The sequence below is a fragment of the Rhinopithecus bieti genome, unplaced genomic scaffold (genome assembly GCF_001698545.2).
Source record: "Rhinopithecus bieti isolate Rb0 unplaced genomic scaffold, ASM169854v2 scaffold_41913, whole genome shotgun sequence".
Classification (NCBI taxonomy): domain Eukaryota; kingdom Metazoa; phylum Chordata; class Mammalia; order Primates; family Cercopithecidae; genus Rhinopithecus; species Rhinopithecus bieti.
In genome coordinates, this window is record NW_016818964.1 from 277026 (window position 1) to 297183 (window position 20158).

General features: G+C 36.7%; 1 protein-coding gene across 3 annotated transcripts in view; it reads right to left on the reverse strand.

The window, feature by feature from the left end:
- CATSPERB (catsper channel auxiliary subunit beta) overlaps positions 1-20158 on the reverse strand; it is a 196331-nt gene that overhangs the window by 139747 nt on the left and 36426 nt on the right. For 2 of the 3 annotated variants that reach the window (XM_017857906.1, XM_017857907.1), the window contains exons 2-6: positions 19330-19484; positions 15245-15323; positions 9342-9430; positions 7314-7454; positions 4005-4065 (exon numbers count right to left, since the gene is read on the reverse strand). In XM_017857906.1, coding sequence (XP_017713395.1) covers positions 4005-4065; positions 7314-7454; positions 9342-9430; positions 15245-15323; positions 19330-19398 — 439 coding nt within the window. In that variant the 5' untranslated portion in view covers positions 19399-19484. Of the gene's footprint in view, positions 1-4004; positions 4066-7313; positions 7455-9341; positions 9431-15244; positions 15324-17771; positions 17856-19329; positions 19485-20158 lie in introns of those variants that run through there. The other variant, XM_017857908.1, reaches the window with a different exon arrangement.

Sequence of the window (20158 nt, forward strand, 5' to 3'; positions counted from 1 at the left end):
AACATGGCGAAACCCCATCTCTACTAAAAATACAAAAAAAATTAGCCAGGCATGGTGGTAGGCGCCTGTAATCCCAGCTACCAGGGAGGCTGAGGCAGGAGAATCGCTTGAACTTGGGAGGTGGAGGTTGTGGTGAGCCAAGATCATGCCACTGCCCTCCAGCCTGGGCAATAAGAGCAAGACTCCATCTCAAAAAAAAAAAAAAAAAAAAAAAAAATATTGACTCTCCCTAAACTGATCTATAGATTCAATGCAATACAAAATTAAAATCACTGCAGGATTTTGTAGAAGTAAACAAGTTGATTCTAAAATTTACATAGAAAGGCAAAAGAACTATAATAACCAAAACAATTTTGAAAAAGAAGATCAACATTGAAGGACTAACATTACTTATAAGACCTATTATAAAGCTAAAATAATCAAGACAGTGTGGTATTGGTGAAAGGATACAGTCCAGAAATAGCAATTCAATGGAGATAAAAAGTTTTCACAACAATGGTACTGGAATAATTAGATATCCAAATTCCAAAAAATTAACATTGGCCCATATAACTTACAAAAATTAACTCGAAATAAATCATAGACCTAAATACAAAAGCTAGAAGTGTAAACTTCTAGAAGCAAATGTAGGAGAATATCTTTGTGAACTTAGGTTAGGCAAAGATTTCTTAGCTGTGATGTCAAAAGTACCATCCATAAAATAAAAAGCTGATAAATTAGCCTTTAGCAAAATTGAAAATTCTGATCTTCAAGAGATACTCTTAAGAGATGAAAAGACAAGCCCCAGACGGGGAGAAAATATCTGCAAATCATATCTAATAACACCCGTATCCAGAATATATAATAAACTTGTAAAACATTTGAACAGATACTAAACCAAATGGCAAATAAGCACAAAAGCAAGATGCTCAATGTCCGCTGTTAGAAAAATGCAAATGAAAACCACAATTAGACCAGGCACGGTGGCTCACGCCTGTAATCCCAGCACTTTGGGAGGCCGAGGTTGGTGGATCACCTGAGACCAGCCTGGTCAACATGGCGGAAACCTGTTTCTACTAAAAATACAAAAAATTAGCCGGGCCTAGTGGTGCATATCTATAATCCTGGCTATTCAGGAGGCTGAGGCAGGAGAATCACTTGAATCCAGGAGGCGGAGGCTGCAGTGAGCCGAGATGGCGCCACTGCACTTCAGCCTGGGTGACAGAGCGAGATTTCGTCTCAGAAAACCCCAAACAAACAAACAAACAAAAAAAACACATAATTAAATGCCACTACGCTTTTTTTAGAATGGCTAAAAATTTTAAAACTATGTCTACCCATACATATTTACAAGCATACACACATACACACATATACTACATTCTGGGATGTATGCAGATCACCTGGTGGTCAGAACGCAAAATGATAAAGCCAGTCTGGGAAATCGTTTGACAGTTTTTCTTATAAAGTTAAGGTTACACTTACCATACAACACAGTAATCCTACTACTTGGTATTAGCTAAATGCAACAAAAATGTATGTTCACACAAAAAAATGTATGAGATTGTTTGCAGTACCTTTATTCATAATTGTCAAAAACTGGAAACGCCCAAATGCCCTTCAACAAAATTAACTATTCACACCAAAAAATACTACCCAATGAGAACACTAGAGAAACTATAACATAGACAAATCTCCAATGAATTAGCTAAGTGAAAGAAGCCAGATTCAAAGGCTGTATAGTTTATGATTCCATTTATATGCCCCTGGAATAGACAAAACAACAGGAACAGAGAACAAAACAGTGGTTGCCAGGGCCTGGGAGATGGAGAGGGGTTAATTATGGGTGGAGTGATTTTATTGCCTGAGGCAACTGTCTATGTCTTCACTGCAGTGATTACGCAATTGTAAACATTTATCAAAACCCATAGAACTGGACACCAAAAAGGATATGTTTCATAGAATGCAAATTATACCTTATTTTAAAATGAAAAGAAAAGGAGCAAATCATGTAGTGTAAATCAAGGAGGTGCTGTTTACTTTCAACAACAGTTTGTAGTTCATACTTCAAACTGCTTTCACCACCTAGTTATCTCTAAATTTCTATACAACTCCATGGGCCTCAGTTAAATCATCTGAAAATGAAGATACTAACAGTATCTACCACATAGTTAGGAATAAATGAACTAACGTAGAGCGTTTAGAGCAGTGCTGACATATAATAAGAATTCAATAAATGCTGCCTGCTATTTCTACTGCCACTACAATGACTATTTTACTACCTTTGTTGTTGATGTTGCCTAACCTACTTTTCCAAGATTTTACATACACTCAAATATATTCCCAAGATTTTACATATACTCATAATACTCAAATTCATGCCATAGCAGTAAATAAGGTGATTAAAGAGAAAAAAGTAAATGAATATGATCTCCTTACCTCTGAACATTTTTTCTCTGATTTTTAGCATATTACTATCTACATAAACCAGCCTCTCCTATTACAGTACTAGCACAACGATATTTCTTTTTACTCAGTCCAGGGAGTTGTATCAGGAGAGGAAGAGCTAATTTTGTCTTTTTCTAAAATCCTTAAGTTCTCATATCATATTTGTTCCTGTCTGGGTGACTTTAGAATCAATGCTTTTCTAAAATTAAAGTTTGTAAATAAAGAGTAGAAGTAAAAATAACATGTGATCTTCACTTCTTCGATGGTCAAATGAATGTCAATATTGTGCTAAGCTTCTGGAATAACACTCTATCATTATATTAATAAGAGTTAGGCTACATCAAAAATAAGAGTACAATTTTCAAGATAAATTCCTTTAAAAATCACACATAGCTCCAATAAGAAAATTAATTTGAAAAAAATTTGAGTAAAGGGTAAAGATAGTGACACAATCTATGCCAGATGTTATGGCACTGGAGCATCTATTGCAGACCTTTATCTTTGACACATTTTTATTTATAGAATCTTTTCCGTCATCTCTAACTTACCCTCACCTTGCCTTGCTTTCATTCTATAGGACACAGTTTGGAATGTCCTTTACTTCAGTACCAGGAGGGGTTGGCCTGTATGTTTCCCCCATCCCACTCTCCCAATCCATATTTGCTTGGTACACAGGTGGATGCTGGATCAACAATGAGTCAACTGCAGATACTGTCCTGGGAATTTGGAATTGGGCTGACCCATAAGAAAGATACATAAAATTCAACTGTAATGAGGCCACTTTAGAAAGCCTGTCTACAAAAAAGAAAAATAAATGTAAATTTATAGAAAATACAGATAAGACAGACAAACAGGGTGAAAGTATTCCCTCAGTTCTTGATGGTTTTCCATTTCTTATTTCTAATTCCTTCTTATAAGATGGCACATTTTTGTCTTTGGGGTCTATGACTAAAATAAATTTCTTCTTTTTCCTTAAGTGGAGTCAAGTTGGTTTTGTTTAATGTACCTATCATATTAAAACAACAAACCTTCCACCATTTTTAACCTCTGGGAATGTGTCTCATGCCTAGAGATCTACTAGGTTAGTTCACTAGATCAATACTCACAGTTCCTGGAATTCGACTTTTCTCCTCTTTTCACCTAGGTATATACAGTAGCATATGATGCTACACTGCCACAAAATACTTAATAGTAGATTCCATAATAAAATAATACATCATATGTACAGCTTATAACATATTAAAATTAATGATTCATCTTCAGTAAAATAAATTAGTACCCATATTAATACTACAATTTCCAAGTTCTAAGAAATGAGTTTATTTTAAATAAAGGATAACATAAACGTTGTATATGTCAAAACAATCTACCTATAATAGGACTGTCAGATAAAATACAGTATCCCAGTTAAATTTAAAATTCAGATAAACCACAGATAATTTTTAGTAAGTATGTCCCAAATATCACATGGGAGATTTACATGAGACAACAAATCATTTTAAGATAATAAATTCTTTTGTTCTTTTATTTGATAAATCCAGACCCGGGGTAAAAGAATTAACTCAGATCACTCTTACCTGTGTTTTGTGTGATGTTTTCTCTAGGAATATCAACCAACCAGAAAATCCGATCACTGAACTTGAATAAAGAAGACATCAGAAAACAATGTTTTACAACATTAATAACAACATGTCACATTCTACGCTAGCTTTTAAAAGAGAATTAAACAAAACATCCAATGCATATACCTTTTACCTAGAAATTTCACTGTTAGGAATTTTTCCTACATTATGCTCACATATGTGTGAAATAAAATGTGTTCAAGAATAATTTTGCATCACTGTAATGGCTGAACATTGGAAATAATGAAAATATTCATCAGTTGTGTATAATATAGCCACGCAGTGGAACTCTATACAGCCAAGCTTCGGTAGCACAAAGTTGAAGTACTTACTGGCATGACATGTCAGAGACAGAGCTTGAAGTTGACAGAGCATTTGGGATATTAAGAGGAAAATTCCAGGAATAAGGAAACTGCAAGAACGGTAATCTCTGAGATTTAAATATAAACTGTGACCAAATTCTTGGGCAATAAACATGCAAAGGACACCCCCAGAAGACCAGTTTGAAAAAACTAGCAGTGCAAGCTAAAAGAATTGAGTAGCAATTTCAGCTGCCAAAATCACAGGTAAGATATTAGAGACCTGTGGTACAATTCATTTTTGAAGAAATAATGGCCGGAAACGTTCCAAATTTGCTAAACTTACAATTCAAGAAGCCCAGGGAACCTTACTTGGGTAAATCCAAAGAGAAAAATCTTAAAAGCATCCAGAGAAAAATAACATATTACATACAGGAGACAATCATAAAATTAACAGCTGATTTCTCATTCAGAAGCAAAGGTGTCTGATGACATTAGAATAAAATTTTCAAAATGCTGAAAGAAAGTGAAGTCAACCAGAAATTTTATATTTGACAAAACTATGCTTCAAAATTTCAGTTGACCGCTAAAAACCTATTAGATCTTACAGACAAGTTTAGCAAGGCTGCAGGATACTAGATCAACATATAAAAATCAATTATTATATTTCTATGTACTTGCAGTGAACAATCTGAAAATAAGATTAAGAAAGCAATTCCCTTTACAACGTAAAAAAGAATAAAATATTAAAAATAAATTTAGCAAAAGAAGTGTAAAACTTATATTCTGAAAACATAAAACATTGTTGAAAGAAATTAAAGATCTAAATAAATGGAGAGACATCCATGTTCATAGATTGGAAGACTTAATATTAGTAAAATGGCAATACTACCCAAATATATGTATGGATTCAGTATAGTCCTTATCAGAATCCCAGATGGCTACTTTATAGAAATTGCCAAGCTTATCCTAAAATTCATATGGTAACTCAGACTAGCACAAATAATCTTGAAAAAGAAGAACAAAGTTAGAAGATTGATGCTTCCTGATTTCAAACTGTAGTACAAAGCAACAATATCAAAACAATATGATACCAGTATAAAGATAGACATGTGGATAATGCAATAAAATAGAGAATCTAGAAATAAACTGTCCCATTTATGGTCAACTTATTTTCAACAAAAGTGCCAAAACAATTCAATAGAAGAAGAATAATAGTCTTTTCTACAAGTCATGCTAGGACAGCTGGATATCCATATGCCAAAGAATGAGTAAGGACCCCTATCTCACATCAAATACAAAAATGAACTCAAAATGGATCCAAGATCTAAATGTAAAAGGTAAATTATCAACCTCCTAGAAGAAAACATGTGGGGTAAAATTTCATAACCTTGAGTCAGGCAATGGTTTTCTACACATGACACCAAAAGCACGAGCAACAAGAGAAAAAATAGATACAGCAGACTTCATTAAGAAAAACTTTTGTGTATCAAAGGACACTATCAAGAAAGTGAAAAGACAATGCATAGAATGAGAGAAAATATTTGCAAATCATATGTCTGATAAGAGACTTGTATCTAGAATTTATACAGAACTTTTACAAATCAAAAAGACAAATACCCCAACTAAAACTCAGCAAATAATTTGAATAGATATTTCCCCAAAGAACATATTCAAGGGCCTACTAAGTACACAAAAAGATACTCAACATCATTAGTCATTAGGGAAATTAAAATCAAAATTATAATGAGATAGCACTTTATACCTACTAGGATGGTTATTTTTAAAAAGACAAATAAAAACTAGCATTGGTGAGGATGTGGAGAAATGGGAACCCTAACCCAGGTGTGGTGGTATTGCACTTGTAGTCCTGGCTACTCAGAAGGTTTAGGCAGAATTTCTGGGCACTTTAGCCCAGGAAATCCAGCCTGGGCAATACAGCAAGACCCTGTCTCTAAACAAAAAGAAAGAAAGAAAAGAAATTGGAATTCTAACAAGCTGCTGGTGAGAATGTAAAACAGTACAACCACTTTAGAAAACAGTCTGGCATTTCCTCAAAAGGTCAAACATGGAGTTATCATATGATCCAATAATTCCATCCCTCGCCATGTAGCTAAGAAAATGAAAACACATTTCCACAGAAAAATTTTCACACAAATATTCACAGCAGCACTACTCGTAAGAGCCAAAAAGTGGCAACAGCCCAAAAGTTCATCAACTGATAAATGGATAAACAAAATGTGGTATTTATACAATGTGATATTATTTGACCATATTATGCTAGCTGAAACATATTCTAATTGAAAGAAGCCAGTCATGAACACTACATATATATGCTTCATTTACATAAAATGTTCAGAGTTAGAAAATCTATCGAAACAGAAAGATTAGTGGTTGTCTAGGGCTGGGGAGTGGAGGGGGGATTGGGAGTGACTGCTAATAGTTATAGACTCTCACTTTCATCACTTTTGGAGTGACTAAGGTATTCTGGAATTAGTAGTGATGGTTGCACAACTCTATGAACATACTAAAAACCATTTAAGTGCACATTTTAAATGAGTGAATTGTGTGGAATTATATCTTAATAAAGTTGTTGCCAAAAAAGAGGTGAAATAAAGACATTTTTAGGAGGAAAAAAACCCAGAGAATTATTTGCCAGCAGTTCTGCACTGTAAGAAATGCTAAAAGAAATTGACATCAGATGGCAACTTATATCTACAGGAAAGAATGAGGAACAGTATAAATAATAAACATGTAGGTAAAGGGTACAAATAAGTATTTCTTCTTCTTTAATTTATTTAAAAATATATGACTGTTTAAAGCAAAAAATGTAACACTATCATTGGGCTTAACACATACATAGATGTAATATTACTCAGCTACCTATTTTTAAAAAATACATCCTATAAGGAAGAGTATGCTTCTTGTTAATAACATATCACAGAATAAGATAAAATGTAATTACCAACGTTAAATTGAAGTGGAAGATGCCATTATATGTACTATTAATGATTCCCAAGCTGGGAGCCAGTCCTCCTGATGTGAACACACTTAGCATTCCTTTTGATGCAATTTCATTTTCAGTTTGGAAGAAACACTGGATTTTCTTTAGGAAAGAGAAAGAAAAAAAAACAACAACTAATAACCACTTGCTGCAGAGACACAAGTTAGTTGATCTAAAAGTGATTAGTAATTCCAGTTTCTAGTTAGAAAAAAAAATCTATTTATAAAATTACACTTTCAGAACTCAGTAACCTATTATGCTGGCATCATAAAGGTTTCATCTTTATAATAATCTTTTCTATCATAGAAATGGTCATTATTATTACATGTAGTAAACATAGACTCAAAGCAATATGTTATCACAAATAGAAGTTCTAATTTTATTAAAATTGTTATTTTGTGTCTAAATAAAAAAGAAGCAACTGTATAAAGCAAACCTCATTTTACTGCATCTTTATTGGATATTTCCTAGTTTTGAGAAGGTATATGAAAATGTAGCCATCAGGAACGGTGAATTTTACTGAAAACTAACAAGAGACAGATACCAAGAGCTTTATTTCAATTAGTTCTCCTAGTACTTAAGATAGCTTTGCGCAAGTTCCTTATCTGAGTTTTAGTTTCCCTAATCTAAAAAATGGGGAAATACATTCATTCCAAAAACATCTATTGAGCCCTTCCTATGAATGGTGCTGGGAATGCAGATGTGAATAAAACAGACAGAACCCTTTGCCCCTGTGGAATTAACATTCTAATGGAGATTGGCAGGGAGACAAACTGGATGGAGAGATTGGTGGATGGATTGGTAGAGAATGAAGGAAAAGATAGAAAAAATGAAATGAATATAGAATACATTATAAGAACGAAGCAGGGAAGGGAGGTTGACAGTGCAGGAGTTTGGGAAGGCAGTACAATTTTTAACAGGGCTATTAGCAAAAAAAGAAACAATAGTACTTTCCTCAAATAAGATTAAATGTGTAGATTAAATGTCATAATGAATATTAAACATTTTTTTTAAAATGCCTGATACACATAGACACTTTATAAATGTTAGCTATCACTTCTAATACTACTGCTGCTAGAACTACTGTACTACAACTATCCAAAAAGTAGGTTATAATTCCCATTTTAGAAGAAGAACTGAGGGTCAGAGAGTTTAGGTAACCTGCCCCAGGACACACAGACCACAAATGGCAGAACCAAGACTGGACCCCAGCTATGAAAGTCCATCTTCTTCCAAAGCCCATTCTTTTTCCATAACATATAACAACAAATCAGAAATGCATTTTTGGCTCAGAGAGCATACACTTCTCAATAGTTGTATATATAAAGCTTAAATACATACTTAAGCATATCAAGAGGAAATTGTGGCCTAAGTCAAAGCAGGCTTAGGAATAAATTTGTTCTCATGGAGTCTTTTTCTTTGTTTTATTATATTTATCATAGATTTTAGACAATCTGTGCATTTTTTATTAACGTATATTTTTGTATTTGCTGCATGATCTTGATAGCATGCTTTATTTTACTCTGTTGTGTGTGTTTTTAAAAAGTCTCCCATTCTTTGAATCAAAGGATCATATCATTCCTTACCCAAAATGACAACTTCAGTGTGGTACTTGTTATAGAAAGGCAAGACAGATTTTCAAGGTCATGTGAGGTAGCTTTCCTTCTCTAATAGGCTACATCTGTCAGACTTCAAAAGGCCAAATCAACTCCACTAAAAGTGGAGGGAGGAGGCATCATTTTAAAAAAGAAAGAATAAAAGCAAAAACACCCAGGATACTCTATGGCTAAGTGAAGTAGTGAAGTATTTTACCTGCTCCAAGTAGACATACACTAGCAAAGACAGAAAAAATTATTATTTATATAGAATTTTCCTCCCCAAATCTGAATGTTGTAGAGGGTATTTGGAAGGAATACAGTGCTATTGGTTTTACACATGGACTTTAAAGGAACGTGAAGGGTTATAACACATGCTATCAGCGGACCTTACCAAGTTTCCTGAGAAAAGAAATAACTTGATTATTTCAGTCTCTTGAGGGAACCCTTTGCTAGAACATGCAAAGCGTTTCTCTGTATCACCTAAATAATAAAATATATATATATTAGATCACTGATAGAAGACTGTCCATAAAAGTACCATGTTTCTAAAATGACAAAATATTTTAACGAATAAGAATTATAATTGTACATTTTAAATTCACTTTAGGTAAAATTCAAAATTTCCCCTTGTTTTCTTTTACACATACGCTATCAGGCATGTTTAAAAAGGGAAGGTTTGGCTGAAGCACTAATATAACTCATGCTAGACCATGACACAAAAGTTTTAGAGGTAGACAAAAACCAGTTCTTGACACTTCAGCGCCTCACCTGGAGGGTATAGAAGGATCCAGAATTGGTGACTGCAGAGAGAATTTGTGTTTTGATAGAGAGGTACTGAATGAAGATGTTGGGAGGAGGACCCCTTCTACTTATTTACCTTGTGTCTGAGGCAAGATGGTCTGATGGGCACACTAAAAAAGTAACATGTATCCCTGCAGTTTGGGGCGCAAACTCAGACTCCTACTTAGAAAATCTAGAAGGTAAGAGATGATTTGGTGGACAGAACAGGATATGGTTTGTTGAGAAAGAGATGGGTATGTTAACGATACAGACAGGAGACAGAAATACTGGGTAGAAGAGGCAAAGGCCCCATCCTCAAGCCTGGAAACCCACAGCCCTAATGAAAACAGGCATTTCTGTTTTCATGTCCAAAAGTTGCCTATCAGCCCACCACGCCCCCTATCCTATACCCATATAAATCCCAGACCCCAGGCCTCAGAGCAGACAAGTAGACAAGCAAGGAGATGAACAGAAGAGCAGAAGAATAGCAAAGAGAAGAGAAGGAGCGTCTAAATGCCAAGACGAGTTCTGCTGGGGATGGTCGGAGAGGCCCAAATCCAGGAGAAGATCATCTTCCCACACCATTCCCCTTCTAGCTCGCCATCTATCCTGCTGACAGCCACCTCAGGACATTCAATAAAACCCCTGCATTCATCCTTCAAGTCCATGCGCAAACTGATTATTCCTGGATGTCAGACAAGAACCTGGGTACCAAGAAGGCACTGAGCTGGTTAACACTTAAACGGCCCATGGACAGCAAGGCTAAGAGGGCACACTGTAACACACACCCACTTGGGCTTCAGGAGTCACAGGCTTGCTCCCACCCGTGGATGCTGCCATGGAGCCAGAGCCCAGGCATGCTCGTCCGGCTTCTGCACTTGCCCATCTGCATGGTCCCCATCCCATAAGGGGTTTGAGTGCCAGAACAGCCACACCCCTGTATGTCCTGCAAGAGGGGCCAGGGAACTCTCCCATTTCATTAAGAGTCCTGCACAACCAAAATTTACTGGGGCAAAAGATGGATGAATGCTTCCTGTGATCCAGATATAGGTCACTGGTGAAAAAATACTAACTTAGGGTCATCTAGGTTCCTGTCCTCAAAGGTCTCTCTGAGCGGCAACTGGCTGTCAGCAAAAAGTATTTGAAGGCATAGACAAAGAAATAAGTGACCAGTGGGAATGAAGAAGTTTTTGCCTTTGTTAGAAGAACTGCGGATAAGAGATTCCCGGTAATGTGAGGGAGGGGAAGGGGCTATGAAGGACTCATTCAAGTGCCCACAGATCAAGGGTCAGCTTTACACATCTGCTGGAACTTGAAAGTGCAAATGTCAGATGGTCCCCTCAGAACCAGTTAGGGCAGAACTGTGCTATTCCCTCCCACATCTCCCTCCCTTTCTACAACGCTGGAGCAGGAAGGGTCAAAACCTAAAGTTGATGAGACAATGAAAAGGAATCTAAACACTAGGTGGAGAGAAGGGAAAGTTGATCTTAGCCTTTCTTCCTCACCTATAGGCTTCCCACCAGCACAGGCCCAGACAGGAAACAGGGAAGAAACTTCAATTATAAAATAAGAGTTAAATTTGACTTGTACATGGGCTTGGATATTTTAATTACAACAATTACAATGCAAAAGTGTTTTAAAATTTCAAATGCTCAGAGAACTGATTTTGGCTCAAGGGGAACATGTGCAGATTTGTTACAAAAGTATATTTTGTATACTAAGTTTTGGAGTACAAATGAATCTGTCTCCCAGGTAGTGAGCACAGTGCCCAACAGGTAGTTTCTTAGCCCCTCCCTGATCCATTTCTCCTGTCCCTCATATTCCCCAGAGTTTATCGTTCTAGGAGAACTGTGTGAATCATCCAATTGTAACCCAAAAAATCTTGGTTCTGGCCCAAATATTCATCCAGTGACAGAGGAAGAACCATGCCAAAGATTGGATTTAAATAGGAGGTGAAAATAAATTTAATTTATAATTGAATGCTACTCATTCTGTTTGTATAATGTAATGATTGCGATGCGCTTATTGAAATTCTATAAGTAAACATATCTTTACAAATATCACAAATATGCAAAGTATACAAATATTTCTGGAGGTTATAATGTTAAACAGTTTTCAAAGTACTTTCAACTTACACAATCACTTTGTCCATACTTGACAATGCTATCAGACCCATTTTTTAAAGCTATAATTTGATTGTGAAGTCCAAATCACTTCTCTGTTTAAAAATCTTCACTGACACACCCTTACCTCATGAATTAAACTCCTTAAATGGTGAGAGGCTAAACAGAAGGAAACTAACTCCTTTGAATAACATACTTTGAGCCATTAAAGCTCAAATGGGTTGAGCTGGATTTAGATGTTATTTTATGAAATTCCCACAATACCTTGGGCCATATATATTACTGTCTCCTCTTTAAAGAAGAGGATATCAAGCTCAAAGTTCATATAACTAACAACAGTGGGCCAGACTGGAACCAAGTTGTTTCTGGCTCTAAGGGCCATCCTCTCTTTATCCCCCTACACACTCTTTCAATAGTTAAATCCATTTTGTCAGTCTCCCCTGCACACAACCTCATCCATCACCTCTGAAATGCATGGGGTTCTCTCTACTTCCATTCTCTGCCTCAAATTTTAATACATTTTAAGATCCAGTTCAAATAGAAATTGTTTTTGTTTGTTTGTTTGTTTGATATAGGGTCTTGCTCTGTCACACAGGCTGGAGTGTAGTGGAGTGGTCTTGGCTCACTGCAACTTCTGCCTCCTGGGGCTCAAGCAATCCTCCCACCTCAGCTTCCTGAGTAGCTGGGACTGCAGGTGGGCACCACCACACCTGGCTAAATTTTGTATTTTTTATAGAGAAAAGGTTTTGCCATGTTGCCCAGGCTGGTCTCCAACTTCTGGGCTCAAGGTATCCTCCTGTCTCGGCCTCCCAAAGTGCTGGGATTACAGGTGTGAGCCACTGCACCTGGCCAAAGAGTTTTTTCTAACACTCGTCTCATTGCAACTACTTGATTTGTCCTCTGCACTTTGGTATCATTTTGTGAATTATGTACTCATATCAACAGAATCTTTTGGGCTTGGATGGCAAAAACAGAGGCAGAGATACTGTGAGGAGAGATAGAGAAACAATTTCCAAGTTTTCTAACTTTCCCTCCACGGACCCCTTTGCCTAGAAATTCTCAGATTATAGAGTTTGCTAGATTCTGTTACAATAATAAAATACAGAAAATTACTCTTTTGCAAGCTTCTAAAGGAAAGATGTGCCAGAGAAGTTATATTTTCAACAGTATGTGACTTCTTTAACAAGAATCATGATATAAAGGGAAACCATACAAGTGTAACCACCAATGAAATGCCTGCTCTGACTACAATAAAAATCCACTGTGGGACAAATGTATAGAAAAAAATGCCATTTATGAATTCATTCATTGCCCTATTCACAGTTATACAACCACAACAGTCCCCCTTTTTCTGTGATTTCACTTTCCACAGTTTCAGTTACCTGTAGCCAATCATAGTCCAAAAACATAAAGTGGAAACTTTCAGAAATAAGCAATTTATAAGTTTTACATTGTGCACTGTTCTGAGTAGTGTGATAAAATCTCATGCCATTGGCCAGGTGCGCTGGCTCACGCCTGTAATCTCAGCACTTTGGGAGGCCAAGGCAGGTGAATGACGAGGGCAGGAGTTCAAGACCAGCCTGGCCAAGATGGGTGAAACCCATCTCTACTAAAATACAAAATTAGCCGGGCATGGTGGTGTGCATCTGTAATCCCAGGTACTCGGGAGGCTGAGGCAGAGAACTGCTTAAACCCGGAGGCGGAGGTTGCAGTGAGTCGAGATCACACCACTGTACTCCAGCCTGGGTGACAGAGTGAGACTCCATCTCAGGAAAAAAAAANTGTGATTTCACTTTCCACAGTTTCAGTTACCTGTAGCCAATCATAGTCCAAAAACATAAAGTGGAAACTTTCAGAAATAAGCAATTTATAAGTTTTACATTGTGCACTGTTCTGAGTAGTGTGATAAAATCTCATGCCATTGGCCAGGTGCGCTGGCTCACGCCTGTAATCTCAGCACTTTGGGAGGCCAAGGCAGGTGAATGACGAGGGCAGGAGTTCAAGACCAGCCTGGCCAAGATGGGTGAAACCCATCTCTACTAAAAATACAAAAATTAGCCGGGCATGGTGGTGTGCATCTGTAATCCCAGGTACTCGGGAGGCTGAGGCAGAGAACTGCTTAAACCCGGAGGCGGAGGTTGCAGTGAGTCGAGATCACACCACTGTACTCCAGCCTGGGTGACAGAGTGAGACTCCATCTCAGGAAAAAAAAAAAAAAAAAAAAAAAAAAAAAAAAAGTCTCATGCCATCCTCCACCATCCAACCCAGGATGTAAATTATCACTTTGTCCAGCATATCCATACTATATGCTACCTGCCTATTAGTCACTTAGCAACTACCTAGGTTATCAGATCAACTGTCCCGGTAACACAGTGCTTGTGTTCAAGTAATCTTATTTTACTCAATAAAGTCATCTCACAAGGCCTATGTCATTCACCTTACTTCATCTCATCACACAGGCATTGTATCATCTCACATCATCACAAGAAGCGTGAGCAGAGTACTAAGATATTTAGAGACAGAGAAGAAAGACCACATTCACATAACTTTTACTACAGTATATTGTTCCACTTGTTTGATTTTAATAATAGTTATTGTTAATCTCTTACTATGCCTAATTGATGAGTTAAACTTCATCATAGGTATGTATGTACAAGAAAAAACAGTATATATAGGGCTTGGTACTCTCTGCAGTTTCAGGCATCCACCGCGGGTTCCTTGCAGGTAAGAGGGACGACCTTACAGCAATGAAGTTGAAAACAAAAGCAGCAAAAGTGCTTTCCATCTCTCTCTCCCCACCACTGCTGCTTCAAGGGATGAGGGCATGCCACATCAAAATATGTCACTTTGTCACATTGATTATTTTGAGCCAAAGGTAATCAAGAAACAGCAGGTGCACCTAAAGCAGGACAAATCTCCCATGATAAAGGTACCTTCCCTGTACCTTTCTCAGAACCATAAAAGTCCTACTGGCTAATTCAATCTGTGTGTTACTTTTAGAAAACTCTTTTCAACCTCAATCCACTAGCCTTATAATTCTGTTTGCATTCATACAACAATGCAACCATTCATGGAGGAAATAATTTTAAAATGTCTGTTCAAATAAAGTTTTGCAAGTATAAAATTAAACTTTAAATATTCTATGACTTTAAAGTGATAAAATACTATAACCAGAGAAAAGTCTCCATGTACACAACTTGATAACAATAGGTTCACAATGATATTAGAAGCCGCTAGACCAGAGTATAATTGACAATATTGGGGAACAGTTGGAAGATAAGATAAAGAAGAAATACTAAAAGAAATTTTTTTTTTTTTACTGTAAATAAGGAAGGGACACAAATAAGAACTCCTGAGAAGGAAATAGAGAGTAAGACAGTCTGAAACTTACCTTTATTATATACTATTCCTGATGAAAATTCAAATATGTTCAAAAGCAAAACTGAAACATATATAAGTGGCAATTCCATCTGTTGGAATAAATAAGAATTATTTTCTTCAATTACTCTGAACATATTTTTGAATTCCTTTTGCTATAAACAACTACAAAGTAGTAAAGAAATAATCTCAACTTAATATTCTTAATATTTCACACTATGTGACAAAAGCAGACAACACAACAGTTGACTAAGCTCTAAATTTACTTCCTACTTGGTATTAAAGGTAAATTTATAGATATAATTATTACAAACTAGAAAAAGAAATGTGACTCAGGTTTTCCTTCAGCGTACGTAACTTTTAGAGAGGTGAGATCAATTACACAGCTATGTAAAACAGAGCCTGAATTGATGAGGACTCTGAGGATGACACAGCTGTAACTTAATCTAATATTTTGACGACATTGCTTTTGGGGAAGATAATTCACATGGTCCTGAGTATCCCTGCACATTCTCGTTGAGTGTGCCAAGAATGCAAAGCCCTGGATGCTGTTCATCTCAGGCTTGTGTTTGCAGCCATCAGTCTTGAGGGATGAGGTAAGGCATCCTGGACAACAGCAGGCTTGTTTCCATGGTGAATAGCCTAATCTCACTGTAACTCTCCTGTAATGCACTCCACTATGTGTATAAGCATCTGTTATGGACTCAATTTTCTACCCCCAAAATTCTGAAGTTGAAGTCCTAACCATCCATACCTCAGAAGGCAATCATGTTTAGATACAGGATTTTTAAAGAGGTGATGAAGTGAAAATAAAGTCATTCGGGTGGGCCCTCATCTAATAGGACTGGTATCCTCAGAGAAGAGGAAATTTGGACGTAGGGAGGGTGAAGTGAAGACACAGAGGGAAGACATTCAGAGGGAAGATGAAGTGAAGACACAGGAAGAAGACAGCCACCTATAAACTCAGGAGAGAGGCATGAACAGATCCTTCCTCATGGCCCTCAGAAGGAATTAACCCTACCAACACCTTGATCTCAGATTTCTAGCTTCCAGAACTGTGAAAAAATAGATTTCTGTTGTTTAAGCCACCCAGTGTATGGCCCTTTGTTATGGCAGCCCTAGCAAACTAACATGGCATCCATGATGAATTTCACCTCTTAAGGAACTTTGGGGACAGAGGGTACTAGAGCGAGCAACGTGTGGACACTCTGACTACTGCTTTTGCTGTTAGTAATAAAGTCCTTTTACTTGGACCTAGGAGTCTTGTGTCTTTTGCCAGCATCCAAGAAAACAGGAACAGACTAACTTGCCAACTCTAAGTGGAATAGAATCTCAGATCTTTGTGCAGTTCCTGACAACTGCTGGGTAAATTAAATGTAACTGGTGTTTTTCCTTCATCAAAACTAACTTGCTTATTAAATACATTTAATTGACAGTAGAAAGCTCAAACAGTTTGATTTTTGAATTCATTCTCACTACATTAACAGGGGAGAACTGAAGGTTTTTAGTGAATTTTAAAAAATCATCTTAGAAAACAACTTGTTTTCACAAGGCAAGAGGAAACAAATAGTAGATTAAAATTCTATCAGCATGGTGCAATGCTCAAGCATATCTTTGGTGTAAGAATGAATTTAACATTACGTGGAGACATTATCACAGTTAAACTCTGAAAATAGTGCTTTTACCAGAAAAATCTTATATCACTTTGCTAAACATTGAAATTAAATGACATAACACCACTATTAGAATCTTTATGCCTCTTCATGGGTCACCTGTACAAATTCGAGAGAGTTAGTATGAAGTATGTGGTGGAAATTCTGGTTTTAATGTCAGCAAGCTTGTTCTGTAAGCTTTGCTATCTGCCATCCTGCAAGCTCAAGAATTTCTGCTACCTACTGGTTTCTTTAACTCTTTGGGGCATAGCTCTAGTCTCATTCTTCTTATTTTCCCTTCAATATTACAACGTTTCCTTATTTGATACTATCTTCTTTCAACTTTCAGCTCATGATTAAAGACATAGACTTTAGCCTAAGATGAACTCTGTCCATCGAAATATTTGATTTTTAGCAAGCTATTTAACTTCTTGGAGTTCATATTCTATTCAGTAAAATGGAATATAACAGGCACTTCACAGTGTTGTTGTGAGAATTAAATGAAAATACCTAAAATATCTAACAGTTATTCTACACGGAATAAGCACTTGACAGGTATTACCTCTGAATTCCATATCTCTATACACTGCAGCAACTTCATTATCCTCATCACACTTCCCTACTGACCTACTTAGCAGTTAAATTACCGCCAGTTATCATTCCTTTGCAATTATTATAAGTTTTACATAATTATTGGATACAAGTCATATATCTGGGCATTTTCTCTTCTCTGGCACCAAATAAACATTGGGAATTGCCCCATTGAAGGAACCTATCTCCTCCCCTAGTTGGTTCATTTGTAGTTACTCCATTACTATGGAATAGTGATCACACTATAAATTCATACTCTAGCAGAGTCCTTATTTTAATATTTTTTACTGTAATTACCTCTTTAGGAGATGCCCAACTAGTTATGTTTTTCTTTTTTATATTTTGTCTAAGTTTTCTTCCATATAGACTGAGTAGAAAGATCCAAAGTCAGGAGCTGAGTTTTCCCTATTGACTGGCTTAGCAACTCTAGTCACCTTTGGTAACAGCCAATCAGCAGCTACCAAGTACAGAAGCATGCTTAGAAATCTAAAGGACAGGCAGTTGGAATTTCCAACTAACTGCCTCTTTCAGAGCACCACAGGACACTCTCTTTAAAAACTGATGAGAGGTGGAGTTTCTGCAAACCTACCATCTTTAATATAACATTCATCTAGATAGGATCAGAAACCTACATATGGTTATCTATAAAATACTTCAATTATCATATGATCACTGAATGCCTGGGGAAAAACATAAATGCTAAAAGCTCATGCTAACTGCATACAATGAGGTTTAAAAGGAGGCAATCTGTCAAAGAGGAGAAGCTTCATAACTGGGTCTTGAAGGAAGAGTGGGACTTAAAAAAAATAGAGAAGGCCTTATTGACAGGTAAATAAGACAAGCAAATACACAAAGTTAGGAATGAGCTGTGGATGCACAGAGACAGTGAGACTGAATGGCATGCCAGTTTGTCCTCCGTATTCGTGTTGCGTGACTGTCCTTAATGTGGTTGTATGTGCGTACTAAGGCTGCCTTTGACTAAGTACCGAGTGAGCTGAGGTTGAACCTTTCTGTCTTACCCAGCGGCCTGACTAGTCATGAATGGTCATAGAGGCTGATACATAACTTTTTGATAATGATGGCAATAAAACCTGTTTTATACTCGGGTTGTCCTTCAGAAGTCCCTTCACATGGCCATGTAAAACCTGCTTTACCTTTATATCATGAAATATGTCTGGTGTCTGGGTTTAATCTATTCCTGGAAGAGCCCACATGAGAAATATATCTCTCTCACCCTTTCTGGTGACCTTGACCTGAAGAAGAACCTGAAATAGTGCACAAAACACAACAAAATATCTCTCCTTATAAAGACTCAGTTCCCAGAAACTCGGAGCTCTCTTTCCGTTTCCCACTAGGGAAGGTGATAAAGCTTTAATGGAAGAAGCTGTAGCTTTCAGTTACCATAGCAACACTGCTACACATTAAAAAAAAGTCTGAGCAATGCTGAGGGTACACATTGAAGGCTCTAAAAAGAATGATGAAGCAGTTGACATTTGCCTTATATTCCCCCAGCAACCCCTTAGTTTTCTTTTCCTCATTTGCCCCCATGTGATGTTTCCTCACTTATGAAAGAGTAAAGGATCTGCTTTCAGTCACAGTCACTGATGAATTACACTTTGATGTGAGTACCATGACTACTCCCACAGTAGGTGATTTATCTGTAACAGTGGAATGAAAGGGGTTCTTCTCCCTGAAAAACAAATTATGCACTAGGCTTCTGTTTAGTCAGGAGGATAGGGGGCAAGGGAATGGGCTGATTGAAAGGATGACTTTGACTTTTTTTGTAATTTTTTGCTGGCTATAACAGTGCTTATTACATGTGAAAAATAAAAACAAATACAGAGAAATTAATTACCCATAAATCAACAACCAGATATAACCACTGTGGACATCTTGACATTTCTCGAATCTGTTTCCTCTGCATTTATACGTCCTTCTTTCAGTCATTGTTATTCTGACCATTTTCTCGTGTAACTCAGGTGTTTTATTTAAGTCTTCCCAGTTGTAGATCTAAAAATAATGGTACTTAATTTACTTAAACATAAAATATTGTGCTATTTCCAGTGTCTTCTTTTTTGAAAAATGTGGTAATGAATAATCCTAAACAAAATTATTTTCCTACATTTAAAAGTAGTTCCTTAGGATATGAACATGTTTAAGACTCTTGGATGTATATTAACAAATTGCTTTCCAGAAATCCAGCAGTGAAAATTAGATATAATCTGAAATAATTTGATACATTAAAAAATCTTGTTTTACATTTTTCAATATTGGTGCAACTGAACACTTAAAAATATGCTTGTTTGACATTTTTTCTTCTATAAATTATCCGGGCATGTTGTTACCATTTCCTACTGGTAATTTAGTGTTTTACTTGTGAAATGGTAAAATAACCCCTTGCAATATTTAACGTAAATATTTAACTCAATTTGTCATTTAACAATTTTATTTATACATTTTTCTCATCTTTATTTATTTATTTATTTATTTGAAATGAAGTCTTGTCTCTGTCATCCAGGTCGGAGTGCAATGACGCAATCTCAGCTCACCCCAACCTCCGCCTCTCGGGTGCAAGTGATTCTCATGCCTCAGCCTCCTGAGTAGCTGGGACTACAGGCGTGCACCACCACACCCGGCTAATTTTTGTATTTTTAGTAAAGACAGGGTTTCTCCATGTTGGCCAG